The 20,718-nt window shown below is 39.3% G+C and overlaps 1 protein-coding gene across 1 annotated transcript; it reads right to left on the bottom strand.

The window, feature by feature from the left end:
• Positions 1-1,001: 1,001 nt before the first annotated feature.
• LOC143986686 (cadherin-7-like) lies at positions 1,002-15,926 on the bottom strand. Its single transcript, XM_077485093.1, has 5 exons — positions 15,923-15,926; positions 13,810-13,926; positions 8,713-8,849; positions 1,345-1,536; positions 1,002-1,103 (listed from the first exon to the last, which is right to left on the bottom strand). Exons 1-5 carry the CDS (start codon positions 15,924-15,926, stop codon positions 1,002-1,004), a joined length of 552 nt encoding a protein of 183 aa, XP_077341219.1.
• Positions 15,927-20,718: the final 4,792 nt, after the last annotated feature.

Here is a 20,718-nt window from a genome sequence, read left to right as displayed (position 1 = left end):
CCTTCCAAGTTAGAGCGCATTCTACCAGAGCAGTCAGTGCTTCCTGGGCAGTGCATCACCAAGCATCCATGACTCAGAGCTGCAAGGCTGCAACTTGGTCTTCAGTCCATACATTCACCAGGTTCTATCAGGTGGATGTAAAAGGGCATGAGGATGCCGCCTTCGGGCGCAGTGTTCTGCAAGCAGCAGTATAGATCCTCACGTCTGATGGCAGCCGGTTTTGTTCTGTGTCTCCCTCCCCTCAGATGGCATTGCTTTGGGACATCCAATGTAGTAATTATTATTGCTCTGTGTTCCGTGATGTACGATTAAGAAATTAGGATTTACAGCTTACCTGTAAAATCCCCTTCTTAGAGTACATCACGGGACACAGAGGTCCCGCCTCTCTTCTGGGATATATGTATATTGCTTTGCTACAAAACTGAGGTACTCCCTGTAGTGGCAGGGGTTATATAGGGAGGGGGACTTCCTGTCTTGGATTTCAGGTGTCCATCACCTGAAGGTGACCTATAACCCATGCAGTAATTATTAAAACTTTTCAGATGAAGCTATCCATGATTAAAGTACTATAACAGGTTTATCCTCAGCTAATTGCTGCTAGACACATGGAGTTTGCACACCCTGCCAGCGTTTCTCAATCTATTTTCAGTTGTAGCACCTTTTAAAGTATGCAAAATTTTGAGGCACCCCAGTACCAAGTCAGAGGCTCCTCATCACATCAGAGTAACTCAATGACAGGGTCTTCTCATCACAGCAGTGCCTTCCCCCCTTCACAAAAACCTCTCATCAGTCTGTGATCTATTGAACCTGGGTCACATGCTAGCGGCACCCCAGGGGAGCCCAGATGTCACCCCAGGATGCCATAGTTGATAAACACAGCCCTATGCCATGATAACTTGAATTGCTATAAAGAGTGATACTCTACTCATTATTACAATTGGTTTAGTTGCTACTACTGCTACTATTACTAATGTAAAGAACAATTCAGCTCATTTAAAGTTTTACTTTTTAATCTTCCCAATATGACGTTCAACCTCATGTAATGTCTGGTTAATTTTAATCTCTGCATCATCGCGGGAAAGGTATGGTGATTCTATTCTTATCTGAAAGACAAAACAGGAAAAAATACTTTTCAGTTTTAATTCAATGAACATTCAGTTACTAGTGCTAATGCTAAAGGTGTGTAGACAGTAGGAGATATCAACACAAGAATTAATTAACCATCTAGGACAGTTATAAACATACCTACTGACTTACCAAAGTGTGTGTTAGTACTTGTTTTTAATGAAAAGCTATGATGCATTTAGAATTATTATCATGGCAGCAAAATTAAACAAGGCTTACCTGAACAATGGTTTGGTTAAAGAGACCACTGGGGTCCATAGCCTGGACTTCAATGTGAAATGTTCCATTTTTTCCAGCCACAGCGTTACTCCTGATTTGGCCTGTGTAATTATTAATAGCAAATTCTTCCACTGACTGATTCACAAAACTATAGACGAGCATTTCATTTGGTCCTAAACCGGGTTCTTTAGCCTTTAAAATAACATTTTGCAGCTGTTAGCAGTGCACATTCACTGTTACTATGTCATATATAGATATGCTATATTACTTAGTAAATGTATGTATGTATTTGTATTTTTTGTGATAAAAATTACACTTTTATTGTAACAACAAAATGTCTTTGAAAAATGAAAGAAACTACATTTTTAAGGTGCCAAAACAGAACAAAATTATTTTATAAAAGTAAAAAAATTATTCAAAAAATAAAAACAAAACATAGAAGGGGTAAATGTTGATAATACAGTACTAATACATGTGCTGACTGATTTAATCTCTACATGTTTTGCCTTGATATTGGCTTCTTCAGGAGATATAATTGATATCCGGCACAATAAGCACTAGGAATAAAGTGTCAGCAACAAATAGGATAAACACTGCAGAAAAGACACAGGGGCATATATAACATCCCAGCCCAAACTAACCATTTGGCAAGCTGGAAAAAAGATGTTCTAGCTGGGAAGAGAAATGTTAATTTACAAAAATAGGAGGGTCATAAAAGAGGCAACCTAACTAAATAGGACATCGGTCAGCCAGGCAGTAAGCGGTGCCACCGAGTGAAACCAATAGGTTACACCAAGAGTGAAGCCCTGGGCGTCCCTAAGGCCACCGGATCCGACAAATTCCCCACAATGATGGATTCAAAAGCAGAATGGTGTTTAAAAATAAACACTCAAAAATTGTCTACCTAAGATGGGACACACAAATATATGACAAGAACCATAATTTTTAATCATATTTAAAAATGCACGAAAAATCTGTAAATTGACCAGAGACGACCTAGAAATGCTGTGCAAATCCGCAATTGATGTTACAACAATCCATAATAGGCAATTATATAATTGGGAAGTACAGTACAGTACATAAATAGATACAGCTTAACCGCTTGCTGACCGCTTCATGCCGATATATGTCGACAGAAGGGCTCGTACAAGCAAACTAATGTACCTGTACGTGGCCCTTTAAGAGGTGCTTTGGGAGCGCACGCCCACGGCAAGCTCCGTGAGTCAGGTCGCGGGTCCCACGGACTCGATCACCATGGGGATACCCACGATCGCCTCACGGAGAGGAAGAACAGGGAGATGCTAATGTAAACAAGCATCTCCCTATTCTGCCTAGTGACAGTGTCACTGATTTCTGCTCCCTGTGATCGGGAGCAGAGATCAGTGATGTGTCACACGTAACCACGCCCTCCCACAATTAGAAACACTCTTCAGGGCACACTTAACCCATACGCTGCCCCCTAGTGGATAACACCTTCACTGCCAGTGTAATTTACACAGGAATCAGTGCATTTGTATAGCACTGATTGCTGTATAAATGACAATGGTCCCAAATATGTGTCAAAAATGTCCGATGTGTCCATCATAATGTCGCAGTCACAATAAAAATCGCTGATCGCTGCCATTACTAGTAAAAAAAAGGAATTAATAAAATGAATAAAAATGCATTAAACTATCCCCCATTTTGTAAACGCTATAACTTTTGCGCAAACCGATCAATAACGCTTATTGCGATTTTTTTTTACCAAAAATATGTAGAAGAATACGTATCAGCCTAAACTGAGGAAAAACATTTTTTTTATATATTTTTGGGGGATGTTTATTATAGCAAAATGTAAAAAAATAATGCCTTTTATTTTTTACATTGTCACTCTTTTTTTGTTTATAGTGCAAAAAAAAAAAAAAAAAAACACAGGAGTGATCAAATACCACCAAAGGAGAGCTCTAGTTGTGGGGAAAAAAAAGGACATCAATTTTGTTAGGGAGCCATGTCGCACGAACGCGCAATTGTCAGTTAAAGCAATGCAGTGCCGAATAGCAAAAAGTGCTCTGGTCAGGAAGGGGGTAAATTCTTCCGGGGCTGAAGTGGTTAAACAAATTGAAAATAGCATTCATCAATTTAAGACAGTACAGCAAACAAGTCACAGATGGTCATAATAGTTACCTGTATATTCACAACCATTTACACATAAATTGAGACTCCATAATCATGGAGTCTCATGAACCATCTGTTGATATCCCCATGATTATGGAGTCTCAATTTATATGTAAATGGTTTTGAATATATAGGTAACTATTTTGACCATCTGTGACTTGTTTGCTATGCTGTCTTCAATTGATGAATGCTATTTTCAATTTATTTAAGCTGTATCTATTTATATACTGTAATTATTATAATTGTTGATTGTTCTGCTTTTCAACAAAACTGTTTATTCCTAGTGCTTATTGTGCCTGATATCAATTATATCTCCTGAAGAAGCCAATATCGAGGCGAAACATGTAGAGATGAAATCAGTCAGCGCATGTATTAGTACTGTATTATCAACATTTACGCCTTCTATGTCTTGTTTTTACTTTTTGAATACATTTTTTACTTTTATAAAATCATGTTGTACTGTTTTGGCACCTTAAAAATCCCATTTAGTTTCTCTAATTTTTCAATAATTTACAATAGGGATATGGTGTCGTTTATGCTAGGTGATAGGCAAAATATTTTTTCTTCTTTGGATTTATCGGGTGCCAAAACACCCATTTAACAATTTAGCCTTTCATCTGTTGGTATTTTTGTCTAATTGTTTTAATTGTATATATATATATATATATATATATATATATATATATATATATATATACTTTTTTAAAACGAATCCCTGTCAAATTGCTCTGTTTTGATCATGGCTACATATAGAGGGGTGGCTTTTGATGGCTTGATGGACAAAATTCATCAGGCTCAGGGTGACTCCTTTGGAGGTAAGACATTAGAATGTTTCTTCTCCAGTTTAAAAAGATTGTAGGAAAAAAGCTTGCATTTTCTGGAATAACAAATATTTGGGGACTTAGGATACAGAAATTAATTTTGACTTCAGACAGGCTTGAGAAGAAAATCTTCAGTTATGTTCACTGAGGATGATGGAATCCCTTTGCTGTAGTTATTCCAGAGAGATTCATACTGTAAATGATGACATTGAAAAACTTTATAGAATTGTGGACTATTAACTGATGTCACTTTTTCTGAAAAAAAAATCTTCCCTGGAAAAACATCTTGAAATTTTGTTATAGATATATTAAAAAAAAAGATAAAAAATACTATAGAGACAGATTGGCCTATGAGACCAATACTGCTTATCATTGGTCTGAAAATCGAAAAAGGAGGAATAGATCTTTCCCCCAAAAAACAAATAATTCCAATCAAGATCCCACTGATTCCAATGAATCATCTTTGTCTTCTATGTCCTCTTCTCAAGCAGGATCCACATGACATTCAACGAGTGGTTCACAGAAATGTAAAACTGATTGTCCAACCACAAATGTCTCAGCCTCCAAACGCACACCTCGAGATCACTCATGTTCCGGTCTACGTTCTCAGAGCAAAAACACCCATTCTTTACCTTCGTCTGCTTATTCTGGTGATGGTCACTCAATTTCTTCTGTTTCCACTTTAAATTCCTTAGTTGCATCTAAGGTAAGCCAAACTATTTGTAGTACTGTCTCAGGGGACATATGCCGCGTACACACGAGCGGACTGTATGGCGTACTTAGTCCGTCGAAACACATTTCAGCGGACAATCCGCTCGTGTGTGGGCTTCAGCTGACTTTTTCAGCGTGCAGTCCGGCGTACTAAGAATTTCGGATTTTTCGAAATTCTGTCCGTCGTACTTTGGTTTCAGCGGACAATCCGCTCGTCAGTATGCTAGTTCGACGGACTAAGAATGGCGCATGCCCAGAAAGGATTTACACGGCTGAAGGGTGCTTTGCTGTGTCTTGGACTTCCTATTTCTAGTCCCGTCGTACGTGCTGTACACGTCATCGCGCAAGCTTTCGACGGACTGTTTGTGCATCCGTGTGTGGTCAAGTCCGTTCAGTCGAAAGTACGATGGACTGTCCGTCGGATTGTATGACGAACTAAGTACGCCATACAGTCCGCTCATGTGTATGCGGCATTACATGTCATCACCAATCTTGAGGATCTTCGCACAGCACTGATTTTTTCACCTCAACTCACTCCCGATCTAAAAAAGTTCCTCAACACACCGATTGTCAAAATAGTAAGCAAAACTGCGTCCAAGTAATTAATCTATCCTCATTTTCTTTATCACTTGCTCAGACCCAGGTTCTTAGCCTGGGCCTGACTTTTTGTCCTGATCAGGAGGTTGATGTATTAGAGGTTATAAAGAATGTGAATTTGTTTGCTGGAAAATTAATGTTTAAAATTATTTTTGACAAAGACGCCCGGGGGCCTCCCATCAGGAATTGCCCCAGATGACTTTTGGAAAAATATAACAATTAATGAGATCAAGGCTTTGTCTGATCTCATGGAATTATGGGAGGAGAGCAATCCTTTTGATGAACCTCTAGAGGAGCCCACTTTGAGTCCATCTTTAGACACCCAGTTGGAGAGAACCTTTCTGCCACCCTATCAGTATAAACCCAAATCAAGATCTTTTCCCTTACTTCATGGCAATCCCAATATTTGAGCTTTTACCCAACAAGTAACTAAAGAAATTCAGAAACTACCAAATGGAAATGGTTCAATAAGGAATCCAATCTTAGTCCTTCTCAATGGAAGGCTTTAACCGCCTTGAAACAAAACAATCAGATAATTATCAAACCTTCTGACAAAGGAGGAAATATAGTTGTAATGAATCTTTACCAATGCAAAACTATGGTCATGGATCTCCTGTTGAACCGCTCCTGGAATAGGTCTATTCCTTTGGCACAGTTCAACTATGCTGAAACAAAATATCGAATTCAGATCACCCGGGCCTTTAATAAGGGCCTGCTCGATCAGAAGACTTTAGAATTTCTGACAGTAAATACCCCAAGACTTCCCACATTATATGCGTTGTCTAAGATACACAAAAATGGCAAATTTCCTCCCGGCCGTCCAATTGTATCAGGTAACAGCTGTCTAACTGAACCTGCCAGCAAACTTGTGGATGATTATTTACGTCCTCATGTTAGATCTTTAAGTTCCTGTATCCAGGATACTGCTGATCTTCTCAGATCCCTAGTTGGCATTTGTGTCCCCAACTGTTCTTGGTTGGTGGTCATTAATGTTGAGGCTCTTTACAACTCCATCCCTCACCAATTGAGGGTTGGGGTTGTTGAGGGTTTTTTATCTGAACGAGGCCCTAGAGCCAATCCCTATAATGAATTTGTCTCCAGCCTGCTTCTTTTTGTACTGACTAACAGCATTTTTATATTTGATCACTCCCACTACCTGCAGGTACAGGGTGTGGCGATGGGCACTAATTGTTCTCCATCGTACACCAATCTGTACTTGAAATTTTCCCCTCTGATGAATTTCAAGATTTCTTTGAAAATGTATTAATTTGGCATCAGTTTATTTTTGTCATCTGGACTTGCACCAAAGATCAGCTTCTCCTCTTTATGGCTAAATTGGAGAGCAATTGGTATAATATCCTTCAGCGTGAAACAAGATGGATTCATTCCCTGGCAGCCACTGTCCATCCAGGCTTGAATGAATCCATCAGCTACAAACCATTCCTCTAAATAGATTTTGCCATGCTCTTCAAATTCTTAGAACACTGGATTAATTCATATCATTCTCTATATGGTTTGATGTATAATGTATTCCCAATTATATAATTGGCTATTATGGATTGTTGTAACGCCAATTGCGGATATGCACAGCATTTCTAGGTCGTCTCTGGTCAATTTACTGATGTTTTTTTCTATTTGTGAATATGATTAAAAATGATGGTTCTTGTCATATATTTGTGTGTCCCATCTTAGACAGACAATTTTTGAGTGTTTATTTTTAAACACCATTCTGCTTTTCATCATTGTGGGGAATTTGTCGGATCCAGTGGCCATAGGGATGCCAAGGGCATCGCTCTTGGTTTAACCTATTGATTTCACAGGGTGGCACCGTTTACCGCCTGGCTGACCGATGTCCCATTAATTTGGGTTGCCTCTTTTATGACCCTCCTATTTTTGTGAATTAACATTTCTCTTCCCGGCTAGAACGTCTTTTTTCCGGCTTGCCCAATGGTTAGTTTGGGCTGGGATGTTATATATGTCCCTGCATCTTTTCCGCAGTGTTTACCCTATTTGTTGCTGACGCGTCCGGGTTTTTGTTGATGTTTTTACATCACTTGCGGTCAATCAGCATCTTTAGGGTGTCACTTCCGGTAGACACTGTTGCCATAATGATGTCACGTCTGGTGCGAATCAGGTCCATTAAGTTTATGATTAAGGGGTCATTTTTTGACTAGAATTCAGAAATGAGTTCACCCTATCTTTTTCGTCATCTTTATCCAGTCCTGCTGTGGAGTTGGTGATCAATTCAACCTGTGACTACAGAAAAATATACTTTATCATAGGGTAAAAACTATTCTATACAAACAGTTTTTGTCTGGATCTTAGTGGTGATTGTTACCTTAGTATCTAATTCTGTCCATCACCTTACCCCATAGTTTTCGGATAACTTACCGGTAGCTGTACTTTGGATACACCCCCCCTCTATGGCTTCACCAAATGATCCGTCTGTTGATATCCCCATGATTATGGAGTCTCAATTTATGTGTAAATGGTTGCAAATATACAGGTAACTATTATGACCATCTGTGACTTGTTTGCTGTGCTGTCTACAATTGATGAATGCTATTTTCAATTTGTTTAAGCTGTATCTATTTATGTACTCTAATTGTTATAATTGTTGATTGTTCTGTTTTTCATCAAAACTCTGTTTATTCCTAGTGCTTATTGTGCCTGATATCAATTATATCTCTTGAAGAAGCCAATATCAAGGCGAAACATGTAGAGATGAAATCAGTCAGCACATGTATTAGTACCATATTATAAACATTTACTCCTTCTATGTCTTGTTTTTACTTTTTGAATATTTTTTTTTAATTTTATAAAATAATTTTGTACTGTTTTGGCACCTTAAAAATCCCATTTAGTTTCTCTCATTTTTCAATAATTTTCAATAGGGATGTGGTGTCGTTTATGCTAGATGATAGGCAAAATATTTTTCCATTTTTTAACAAAATGTCTTTGTTACTGACACTTAATTTTAATGGGATTTGTATACAAGAATAACATGTCTCAGTGTATAGTACCATTTTTATATTACAGAATTACCAATTCTGCATCAAAGCATCAAATATAAAGATTTGCATACTGTGACTTTGATGATTGGGAATCCACGGGGTAAAGTGTTGAACACTGTTGCGTTGTATTTTTGCTTCTCAAATATTGGACCCTTGTGAAAGTCTGGCAGGTTAATTTGTAAACGGGCTATATTCTTCAGCAATGGATCTATAACAAGACATATGCAAACACAGAAATAAGCATTTTTACAACAATTTTTTTATGCAGCAGTTCTTTATACATTGGCATTGCTTACAGCAGTGGTTCTAAACTCCTGTCCTCAGGACCCACCAACAGGCCAGATTTTTAGGTATTACCTTGGGGAGATGCAGACTAGAATACTGCAATCACTGCAAATGATATCACCTGTGATATATTTCAGTTATCTTGCAAACCTGACCTGTTATTTGAGAACCACTGGCTTACAGAGTGATTATTTGGTTTGCCATGCATGGTCCGATCCCCCACTAAGGTGAAAGCCTAAACAAAGCTTTCAGAGGGTCAGGCCAGTTAGCGGTACCAATAGGAGTTGATAACCAACCCTTGAAATTACACACAGACATTTTCTAGAAGAGGGCAGAAGGTGTTAATCCTGTGTGCTCTTCTTTAATACATATAGCAAAACATACAAGAAAGAATGGCTGTTATTTTTTCAGACATTTACCCATCATTGACTACCCCAAGGGCTTGTTTACATCTCAGATCACTCTTTAGAAAGCATCTGACAGGCAGTAAGGAGGCGCTGGTGTCCTCACCAATTGTTTTGAACCTTTAAATGTTAGTCTACTACAACGCAACCATGTGCATTGCATGCAGTTGCAGTGTGGCCCCATTCATTTGAATGGGGGTAAAATCCTGCTGCAACCACAAAAATGAGAACACCCCTGGCCACTACTCATCCAGCCAAAGAGGTAGCAATCCCTGCTAGTGCAAATGATCCCTAAGCCCCAGAAGCTTTATCATGGAGCTCAAAGAATGCTTCTTTCAAGGTGAGCATTACATCCATTTTTTCACAATCTGTGTAGCGCTCTCGTAGTTTAGGCTAATGGGCAAATGTATTGTTTTAAGCTTCTGCTGTAATCACATGTAATCACACAAGCAATAATTGTTTGGTGTAGTGTGTCCAGGGTTTCACAGGCCGGGAGATCTATGGCTTCTCCCTGTCTCCAGAAGAAGCTTCTGGAGTTTTGGGGCGGGAGAATTCAAATCCCCAGCCGCTATTTTTAATAGGGCCTAGCCAATCCCTGGGAGGTGTGCCTAGATGGTGTCTGGGTTACTGGTAAATAAGCTGAGACCCTGAGAGAATTCCCTATGGGGGTGGATCCAAGTGCTCAAGGGATGGGGGCTGCTTGCTCATGAACCACCCCTTCTTGGACTGGAAACTGGGCTACTCTGCTGGAGATTGTATTTTTGGACTGATGATTGCCAGGATCTGTGAGTAGAGCCAAACCTTTTCATTACTTTTTTTATTTAGACCCAGTGACGTTATCACTGGGTCTTTGTGCTTCCCTACGCAATGCAGGAAGATCAAAGTCATGGCTGGTGTGAGGTACTGGCAGGATGCGCTACATAGTTCCTTGAAAACATCACAGCACCTTTTCTCAGTACTCGTCTCAAAAGTGCTTAGCCCTGCTGCAAGAAGTGGGCCAGCTTATTATGCAAATATCATAATGTCTTCATGGGTGGATGTCAGTCTGGAGGAGTGGGCATTTTTCTTGGTGGGGTGCATTTACATAATTAAAAGAACTGAAATCCAAGAGGACAGTAAAGCTGGGGAGAAAAACTCTACATGATGCTGAACATCCTCAAGTCCTTTCTTATCCCAGCTTAATATGAAATACTGTAGATGAATATTTAAAAATCAGCACTTGCAATAATCAGGATGAAAATGCAAGGCTGTTTTCAAAAAGTTGGTTTACTGCTATGATGCAGATAGAAGAGGGACATGTAGTGGTGTATTTTCGAGCTTGTGCTGCCCTAGGCAAGATTAAAATTGGCACCTCCCCCCCCCATCTAAATTTGTCCCACCACAGCCGCAGTATACCATTTTTGTCTCAGGGTGTGATGGGGAAGCTGCAGCTGTTCATGATGAACGGCTGCAGCTTCCTCATTGGACCCTGAGACATGATTAGTGCCATATATAGAATTACTGATGTTCGCAGTGATACCTCACATGTGTGGGACGATCACTGCTTGCGTGTGTGTGTGGGACCGACAAGTGTGTTCACCTTTATGTGCGAGCACAGGAGGACAGGGGCACTTTAAATATTTATTTATTTATTTTGCTTTCATTTTTTTTTATCACTTTTATTGCTGTCACAAGGAATGTAAACATCCTTGTGACAGCAATAGGTATGTGACAGGTACTCTTTACGGAGAAATCTGGGTTCTTTAAGAACCCAAATCCCTCCTCTGCACTTCGGTAAAACAAGTTCGGTGTTCTTGAATGCTTTTTATTTTTAATTTTTTTGAATGCTTTTGATTTTTAAAAACTGGCTTAGATGGCTTCTGAGTAAATGTTATGCAGTGGCTTAGCGTGGGGGGGGGGGGGTGCCGTGGCCCCGGGCGCGACATTTAGGGGGGGCGCAATTTCATGTCACAGTGCTGCCTCCTAATTTTATTTTCCTGTGTCTCCCGTGCGCCGTTGTCCGGCGCCCTGTGATTGGGCGTATGGGGGTCATCTGCGGAGTGAGGCTGGCCTGTCCACGATCGCAGTTGCTCCTGAAGTCCCGCCTCTGCACATGACCCCCAGGCGCCCAATCACAGTGTGCTGGGAAACAGTGAACATGGCAGCTGGAGCACAGGGAACACAGGAAACAAGCACTGGAACATGTGAGCCTCCAGGACCTATCCTCCGGAGTCTGGACCGATGCAGAACAAGAAGGTGAGGAATGGATGGACTGGGGGGGGGGGGGGGGGCACCGTATATGTCTATATGTCAGTTTAGGAAGAATATAGGCAGGACAGTCTAGTGGTCGGTATTGTGGTCAGTATAGTGTAGTGGTCAGTGTAGTATAGTGGTCACTGGTCAGTGTAGTGTAGTGTAGTGGTCAGTATAGTATAGTGGTCAGTGTAGTATAGTGGACAGTATAGTATAGTGGTCAGTTTAGTGCAGTGGACAGTATAGCATAGTGGTCAGTGTAGCGTAGTGGACAGTATAGCATAGTGGACAGTATAGCATAGTGGTCAGTGTAGCGTAGTGGACAGTATAGCGTAGTGGACAGTATAGCGTAGTATAGTGGACAGTGTAGTGGTCAGTGTAGTGTAGTAAACAATTTAGCGTAGTATAGTGGACAGTGTAGTGGTCAGTGTAGTATAGTGGACAGTATAGTGGTCAGTGTAGTGTAGTGGACAGTATAGTATAGTGGTCAGTATAGTGTAGTGGACAGTATAGTGTAGTGGACAGTGTAGTATATTGGTCAGTATAGTGTAGTGGACAGTATAGTCGTCAGTGTAGTATAGTGTAGTGGTCAGTATAGCGTAGTAGTCAGTGTAAAGTAGTGGTCAGTGTAGTGGTCAGTATAGTGTAGTGGACAGTATAGTGTAGTGGTCAGTATAGTGCAGTGGACAGTATAGTCGTCAGTGTAGTATAGTGGACAGTATAGTGGTCACTGAAGCGGACAGTATATTGTAGTGGACAGTATAGTGTAGTGGACAGTGTAGTATAGTGTAGTGGTCAGTATAGTGCAGTGGTCAGTATAGTGTAGTGGTCAGTATAGTGTAGTGGACAGTATAGCGTAGTGGACAGTATAGCGTAGTATAGTGGACAGTATAGTGTAGTGGACAGTGTAGTATAGTGGACAGTATAGTGTGGTGGACAGTATAGCATAGTGGTCAGTATAGTGTAGTGGACAGTATAGTGGTCAGTGTAGTATAGTGTAGTATAGTGGACAGTATAGTGGTCACTGAAGCGGACAGTATATTGTAGTGGACAGTATAGTGTAGTGGACAGTGTAGTATAGTGTAGTGGTCAGTATAGTGCAGTGGTCAGTATAGTGTAGTGGTCAGTATAGTGTAGTGGACAGTATAGCGTAGTGGACAGTATAGCATAGTATAGTGGACAGTGTAGTGTAGTGGACAGTATAGTGTAGTGGACAGTGTAGTATAGTGGACAGTATAGTGTAGTGGACAGTATAGCATAGTGGTCAGTATAGTGTAGTGGACAGTATAGTGGTCAGTGTAGTATAGTGTAGTATAGTGGACAGTATAGTGGTCACTGTAGCGGACAGTATATTGTAGTGGACAGTATAGTGTAGTGGACAGTATGGTATAGTGGTCAGTGTAGTGGACAGTATAGTGTAGTGTAGTGTGTAATGGACAGTAAAGGAATCAGGTTTGTCAGTGTTGAAATCAAGTAGGTTAGTGTAGTGGTCAGTATAGGAATCAGGTAGGTCAGTACTATTGTATTGGAAGGGACTCTGGGAGTGCTAAAAGTCCGCAGGTTAGGGGGCGCAAATTATTTGCCTTGCCTTGGGTGCTGCCAACCCATGATACGCCACTGATGTTATGTCATCGCTTCCAGGTTACTATAGCGAGCTGCCAACCAAAGCTGATTCCAGCTGTACTGCCAGCCAGCAGACAAGCCAGCTTGTCGCTCTGGTCTCTGGGTGGGACGGGAGAGCTCGAGTGAGCCGTGGAAGGCGGCTGGAGGGGGAATGCCTCTCCAGCTGTTTGTAATAGCTAGTAAGTCGCTCTGATTGCTATTACAAGAGAGCCAACCGCCAGCTCTAAAAAAACAATACTGGGGGCATCATCCCAGTACAACCACCGAAAGGTTGTTTGCCTCGTGGTAGATATGCCCTGGGGGACATGCCACATTAACTTTCAAGCCTTCCCCAAGTCGTAAGAAGCATTCAACAATGGTAGATCTAGTGCTGATCTTTCTTATTAGAAGCCCAGTAAACTCTGCAAACAGAGTAACCTGAGCAAATTCTTTATAAAAGCCTCTAAATACAATTAAATATATATAGAAACAGCAATTTATCAACTTAAAAAACATAAATAAATAAAAAAACAATGATTTAAAACCATTTTAGCTTTCCATTAACCACACTTATTTTTCCTGGATAAGACCACTTTGCATAAATGCATGTTACCTGAAGGCTAGCATAGGAAAGGCAAGTTTTACCTTGCAAGCCAGGGGGCACGTCAGCATCCACAGTAATTGTATAGAATGGCTGGTCATCATAGTTGAATTTTTTTGTTGCCCATAGCTCACCAGTATTCTCATCCAAGTAAAACTGACCTGCAAATAACAGTAAAATTGCAGAGTTCATGTACTGTGTATCACATTGTATCTTTACAAGGACAAGCTTTCTTTGTTAAGGAATTTGAGCAGAAAGTATCCCTGCCATATGCGGCATTCCAACCTACAGTTGTTCTAGCGAATAAACTTCATTCAAGCTCAGACGCAATTTTGTTAAAGATCCTTATCTTTGTGGTAAAGCTTTGTGCATGCATGGCTTTAATTAAACATTAACAAAATTAACAACCTATATATTTATTTTTTTTTCAGTTTTTATTTTGGTATTACTTCCTTAGCAGAACATTTTAAAACAAAAAAATAATATAAAGTATTGGATAAATGGGTGCGCTTCCAAATAAAATTCATAAATACTTCATCCTAAACCATAAAGGGCAAATACAGTTACGAATGTGAAACAATAATCTCAGCAAATAAATTCATAACAATTACTCTCACAATCATTATATCATGCAAATCAATAAATAAATATTGTTACTATGCAAATTCATAATGCAATCAAAAGAATGTGCATGATCATGTGCAAAGTCCATGCAGATTCCATCCAGCAAGTGCAAAGGACAAACAGCAGGTAAGTGGACTCCTCCACCACAAATCACTCAGCCTCTTACCAAATGTTGTCTCCTATGGTAACAGAGATCAATATGTGCTAAGTGTGAATAAGCCTCCGTGGACAGCATTCTTGCGTCAGTACAGTTCACCCAACCTCCAGCTGGCCAGACTCAAAGGGTTAACAGCACGGTATGCATTACATATTCATCCTACAAATAAAACCAGAGGGAGCCAGCGTAGTGTCATACAAATGATTGTATGACAAATTTTATGTATTTATTGACATTTATTTGCTGAGATTATTGTTTCACGTTTGTAACTGCATTTATACTTTATGGTTTAGGATGAAATATTTATGAATTTTATTTGGAAGTGCACCTATTTATCCAATAGTTATATTGTTTTTGTATTCAAACGGTAATGCCATGAACACACGAGTGGAATGTCAGAAAAAGTCAGATGGGAGCTTTTCATCGAAAATTCTGAAGGACACTACAGTATGAGGTTGTTTTACTAAAGGCAAATAGGCTGTTCACTTTGCAATGAAATTTTCTCTTAGCTTAGGGAATGTGGTAAAGATTCACTTTGCAAACAATACCCAACCACACGCAAGGAAAATGAAACAGTAATTTTGCTTGCACGTGATTGGATGATGGAATTCAGCAGAGCTGTACCTAATTCACCAGGCTAAGGTAAAATTTTCTTTTAAAGAGAAATTTCCCTTGAAAAGTGAGCAATTATAATATACAGTGTATATGTATATATATATATATATACGTGTTATGTTCAATTAGAACTTCAACGTCACCGGACTCCTCCCCCCTTCCCTTCGTTAGCAGACAGAGGCACTTGGGGAAGGGGGGAGGACATCGACATCACTGGATCTCCGACGGAACTCCCTGAAGACCCGGAAGCCGGCGGAGAGGTGAGTACCGATCAAAATATTTTTTTTAATCGAGGAATTAATCTTTAATTTCCACAACCCTAATATATATATATATATATATATATATATATATATATATATATATATATATATATATATATTAGGGTTGTGGAAATTAAAGATTAATTCCTCGATTAAAAAAAATATTTTGATCGGTACTCACCTCTCCGCCGGCTTCCGGGTCTTCAGGGAGTTCCGTCGGAGATCCAGTGATGTCGATGTCCTCCCCCCTTCCCCAAGTGCCTCTGTCTGCTAACGAAGGGAAGGGGGGAGGAGTCCGGTGACGTTGAAGTTCTAATTGAACATAACACGTACGGGGAGGAGCTATGCATGGCATCACCCGCTGCTGCCCTGCGGAACTAACACGATTGTCGGCTTTACATGCTGTGTTTTTATCATCTTTATGTGAGTAGTTTGTGTTTGAACACAAAAATTAAATCTTATACTTAAGCGGTGAGTACTTAGATCTTTTCTTTCTACCCATGACCTGGCGTCCTTGCTAAGATCTAAGGAAATGTGAGAAAAGTTTATGGTCCGTGTTAACCCTTTTGATACCCGCTTGCATGACCACCTGTTTGCACAGGGGTCCATGCCATAAGGTGAGATTGATTAGTTAGACCAGAAGTGGATGTCACGCTACTGTGGGAAAAAAATTTTTATTACGTCAGTGCTACAGTTTGAATTTAAAATGTATTTGTGTGAACTGTGAAGTTAAGTCATGGATTATGGAAACTAACTAGTGTCGGGTGATTGTATATAGTGTATACCACATTTACCACTGACTAATGCAGAGCTGCAATGCAAGGAGATCAGAGAAAAGTAGTTGGATCTGTATGTGCTTTTTAATTAATCAAAATTAAGTAGATTAATTGATTTAAAAAAAAAAAAGATTAATCAAACGCGAAAATTTTAATCAGTAACAGCCCTAATATATATATATATTTATATTTTTAGATTTATTATATATAAAAAGTTGTCATAAGTCCATACTCACCACCTTCATTACCATCAACAATTCTATAAGTGATATTATGCCCTGATGTATTCTTAGCAGAAAATGTGTAAATGGGGGAACTACTGATTTCATTTTTCTTCAGATAAGTGCTAAAAGCAAAGAAGAAACATAAGTCACTTCCAATTGTATTGATACTTTAAGTGTAGCATTTGGAAAAATATGAATATGTGTGTGTGAAATATACAGCAATCTATAGTGCTATAGATTGGGAAAGGTCTATGGCATTTTATGTTAATCACGCAAACAGTATGTTCAAACATGCTCCTTTTACAGTCTAACCCAGTTTAACCCAGCCTTTCCCAACCAGGGTTCTGTGATATCCTAGGGTTCCTCCAGAGTTTGCTCAGGGTTCCTTGAGCTGTGAACAATGATGGATCTTGATCTTCTATCTACACCGATCATCATGTTACACTGTCCAGCAATGTAAAAGAGTACTTTTCAATGGGCCATTAATGTAGGAGGGCACTTCTACATTGTCCTCAGATGTAAGGGGACATTACAATTTTGTCTATGTTTCTCTGCTGGCAATTATTATTATTAATTTTTTTATGATGACTGTTGAAAATAAATTTGTCATGGCGATCAATATAATGTCATAAAATGATCTGATCCATGTGTCAGATTATTTAGGGGGGCACATATTTTTTTATGTTTATTCCTGAAGCTAAAATTTATTGACCACACTAATATACCATGAACAGTAGATATACATTTTAGGAGCTGAAAATTATTTCAAGGGTTCCTCCATGGTAACTAAAAAGGCTGAGAAAAGTTGGTTTAAACATAACGATGACTCTCACATTGTCAACTCACAATACATCTGCTGCCATTTAAGCTCCACCACCACGACCACTGCCGTATGCTTCACATTCTTTCAGGAGATCATAGGCCTAACCTAACCTGTCAGGATAAGGAATCTAATTTTTCTGTTTCCGTGTGTTTTTTTTATTGGTTTTCTTTTCTTTAACAGGGAACATTAAACAGACATACCAAAGTCAAATACTGTAGATACACAGGAACATACAAATAGCAAGTAGTATACCAACGCAAGGCTAAAGCAAATTGGCTTGTAAATAATAACATATGTAGTATCTAAGAGAGGGGAAAGGTAGAGATGGGTGCAAGGGAACTGGCATGTTGGAGCTTCACTTTGCTTTGGTCTATACTCTATATAGTAAATCAGAAAAGTTAGGGAAGTATGGTATGTTAAGGAGGAATTAAGACTTGATTCTGAAGTGAAGAATGGTAATGTAATGTAGCAAAAAAGTGGGAAGAGAGAGGGGATGAAGTGGGAGGTGGAAGAAGGAAGGAAAGGAGGAAATTAAATTACAGCATATATTGGGTGGAGGGTAGGGGGTTCATAGATGTTCAAGGAGTTGGCTTAGTAGGTCTAACCCCGTGACCATTTAAATGGTTGTATGGGTTCAAAATCCAATGGCAGATAGTGTGTTATGCCATGTACACACGACCAGACTTTCCGGCAGAAAAGGTCCAACGGTCTTCTTGGCAGACTTTCAGCAGAGTTCCGATGGACTTCCGAAGGAAAGGATTTGCCCACACATGAACCGACTAAGTCTTTTTTAAAGTCTGTTTGTTTTGAACGTGATGACGTAAGAAGGGACTAAAAAAGGAAGCTCAATAGCCAGTAGCCAATAGCTTTCCTTGCGTCGTATTTGGTCCATCGGACCAGCATACAGACGAACGGTTTTCCTGATAAGAATTGATTCCGTCGGACCTAATCTGCCAGAAAGTCCGGTCGTGTGTACGCGGCATTAGTCAGGGATTCCAGACCTTTTGAAACATAGGGATTTTTTCATTTAGTATTGTTGGCATTTTTACACATGCAGAGGTTTAGTATTTCGAAGTGTTTAGTTGCCATAAAAAAGTGTTTAAGCAGTCGGTGTTCATTTTTGGAACAGCTTTGTATTTTATTTTATTTTTTATTCGGAAAGGCCTCTAGGGATTTTCTTCCTAATCAAACAACCTAATAGAGTATAAAAATTGTCTAATACATACAAGTCCAGAATCTCTTTGCTTTGCACCATTCCCACCAAATATGTCAGAATATGCCAATTTCCTTACAACTTCAAAAGCAATTAGGGGAATAACCTGGCAACATGTGTGAAATTTGGACTTGAACAACCACATTTAGGCTTAATATACACGGGACAATTTTAAAACCTCTCATAAACGATTTAACTTGACAGATAACCCAGGTTTAAAATGTCTGTTTTGCTGCTTATTTGTTTAGAAGTGTTTGCAAAAAATGTTTTCTTTTTTTTTTTAAATAAAAAATGCCTGTAAACGAAATGCGGCTAAACACAAGTTACCGCCTTTAGCCGCGTTTGGTGTCTGAAACGTCAGAAAATTTGCAACTGCCTCTGAACGTCTGTTTACCAGCAGCAGTGTACATGAGGCCTAATAGTTTGGTATTGGTCTCAGTGGTAGTAGCATTCACTGAGCATATTGTATGTGGTGTTTCTGATGTCCAGTTTTCCTAGGAGATGTTAGCATTCTCTTCGCATTTAAAAACAATATGAACGCTTCCTGTCCACATCCAAGTGAATATAGATTCACATAGAAAGTCAATAAAAGACACGACTGTGTAGTGGCAGAGGAGAGGTATTAGAAGGTCCTTGCTGTGATTTGTAGAAAACTTCCACCAAAATTCACCACGTGCAGCACGAACTCCCCTATGGGGATGCACTCCCATAGAACCAGCATTAATTCACCTTTCAAATAAAACTTCTCCACTGCTCCTCTCTCATTGCCCACTAGATGTCAGTGTCAATTACCAAGGGCTCCAATGTAACATGTGAAAGGAATGGAGATAATACCATAGTGTAGTCCTGTTTCACAACTTTATTAATTCAGAGCCCCCCAAATAAATTAAGCGTACCAGATATCAATTCTTTGAAGCATAAAAATAAAGTGCGCTGTGCCTGTTTAGTGGGTTTCGGCCACCTGAAAGAGATAGAGCATCCACTGTGTACACCAGAGAATGACTTCCTGGAAGTTCGGCCCGTGGAACGCTAGACTGAGGCACAGACCTCACTTCCGGTAGGTCACGTGTTGACGCGTTTCGTCATATCCTGACTTTGTCTGAGGCGAAGTCAGGATATGATGAAACGCATCAGTTACGACTTTATTATTGACTTTATTATTGACTTTCTATGTGAATCTGTTTTCACTTGGATGTAGACAGGAAGTACTGCTACAATATTCTAAAGAGGACATTTATTGCTAATCTTTATTTATATTGTTTTTACATGTGTTTACCATTTAGAGTATCTGCCTAAAGGTATATTTTTATCATAAACACGCTTAACCGTTGGTGATTGGTCCAAGGGGCGCAGAGTGGTGTTCATTAGGGCGGATTTAGAACACTGTTTTTTCTTCGCATTACTAGATTTGAATATAAGATGGTTGTGACAGGAACATGGAGATCAGCACTAAACAGTGGGGTTGATTTACTAAGACTGGAGAGTGGAAAATCTGGTGCAGTTCTGCACAGAAACCACTCTTCAGTTTTAGTAAATCAACCTCACTGTATCATATTGATGATACCTGAAAGATCCTCTTTTTTTTATTTTTAAAAGTACTAGTCATATAGCTAAAATAAAGATCCTTATCCTTCTGTTAAAGCTTTGTGTATTGAGCGTCATTTGTTTTAAAGTAGACCAAGCTTTCCAAGGTGCGCAAAGCTTTAATTACCTCCAATAAAGTATTCTCTTGAATTTATTTATATATAGCCAACGTTTTCATAATTACCTATCTGATGTGAATAACATTATCAGGCTAGTTTTGATTTTGGTATTGTGTGCTTAGCAGAATATTCCAATGTACAAAATCTCTGTAAATAAAAAGGAGTCATTACTCATGAATGAAATAAAACTCACCTTAATTCATTTGGGTTAAATGTTGGATAAGGGTCATCTTTTTGTATGACATTTAGAATGACGGAAGCGCTACTATTAAGTGAAGGAGAACCTTTGTCTTTGACAAACACTGTTATATTAATCTTCCCTGGATCGAGTTTTCCAGCAGTTATTATCCTTCCATCTTTCACATTTTCAATCATAAAGCAATTATTTGGGATGTCAGGTGACAGGAAGTATTCAATCATGCAATTATTTCCCTGCAAATCAATAGAGAGAAAGAAAGTTCTACAGAGCTGTTGTAAAGGAAATGTGTTTCTGCTTGAAAAATGCATGTTGTAAATTGCCTTTTAGATGGTTTTTATTTGAATTAAGAATTTATG

Source organism: Lithobates pipiens, unplaced genomic scaffold (assembly GCF_037356315.1).
Source record: "Lithobates pipiens isolate NorthernLeopardFrog02 unplaced genomic scaffold, aLitPip1_a1.2 Scaffold_18, whole genome shotgun sequence".
Classification (NCBI taxonomy): domain Eukaryota; kingdom Metazoa; phylum Chordata; class Amphibia; order Anura; family Ranidae; genus Lithobates; species Lithobates pipiens.
Note: the sequence above shows the minus strand (reverse complement) of the source record. Positions and strands in the feature narration are given on the sequence as shown.

Excerpts from the sequence above, each read along its gene's own strand:
- LOC143986686 (XM_077485093.1), bottom strand. Across the intron at positions 8,850-13,809 it reads CGTGCCCCCTGGCTTGCAAG|ATCCATTGCTGAAGAATATA; the intron begins GTAAAACTTGCC and ends GTCTTGTTATAG. Across the intron at positions 1,537-8,712 it reads TCCCAATCATCAAAGTCACA|GCTAAAGAACCCGGTTTAGG; the intron begins GTATGCAAATCT and ends GTTATTTTAAAG.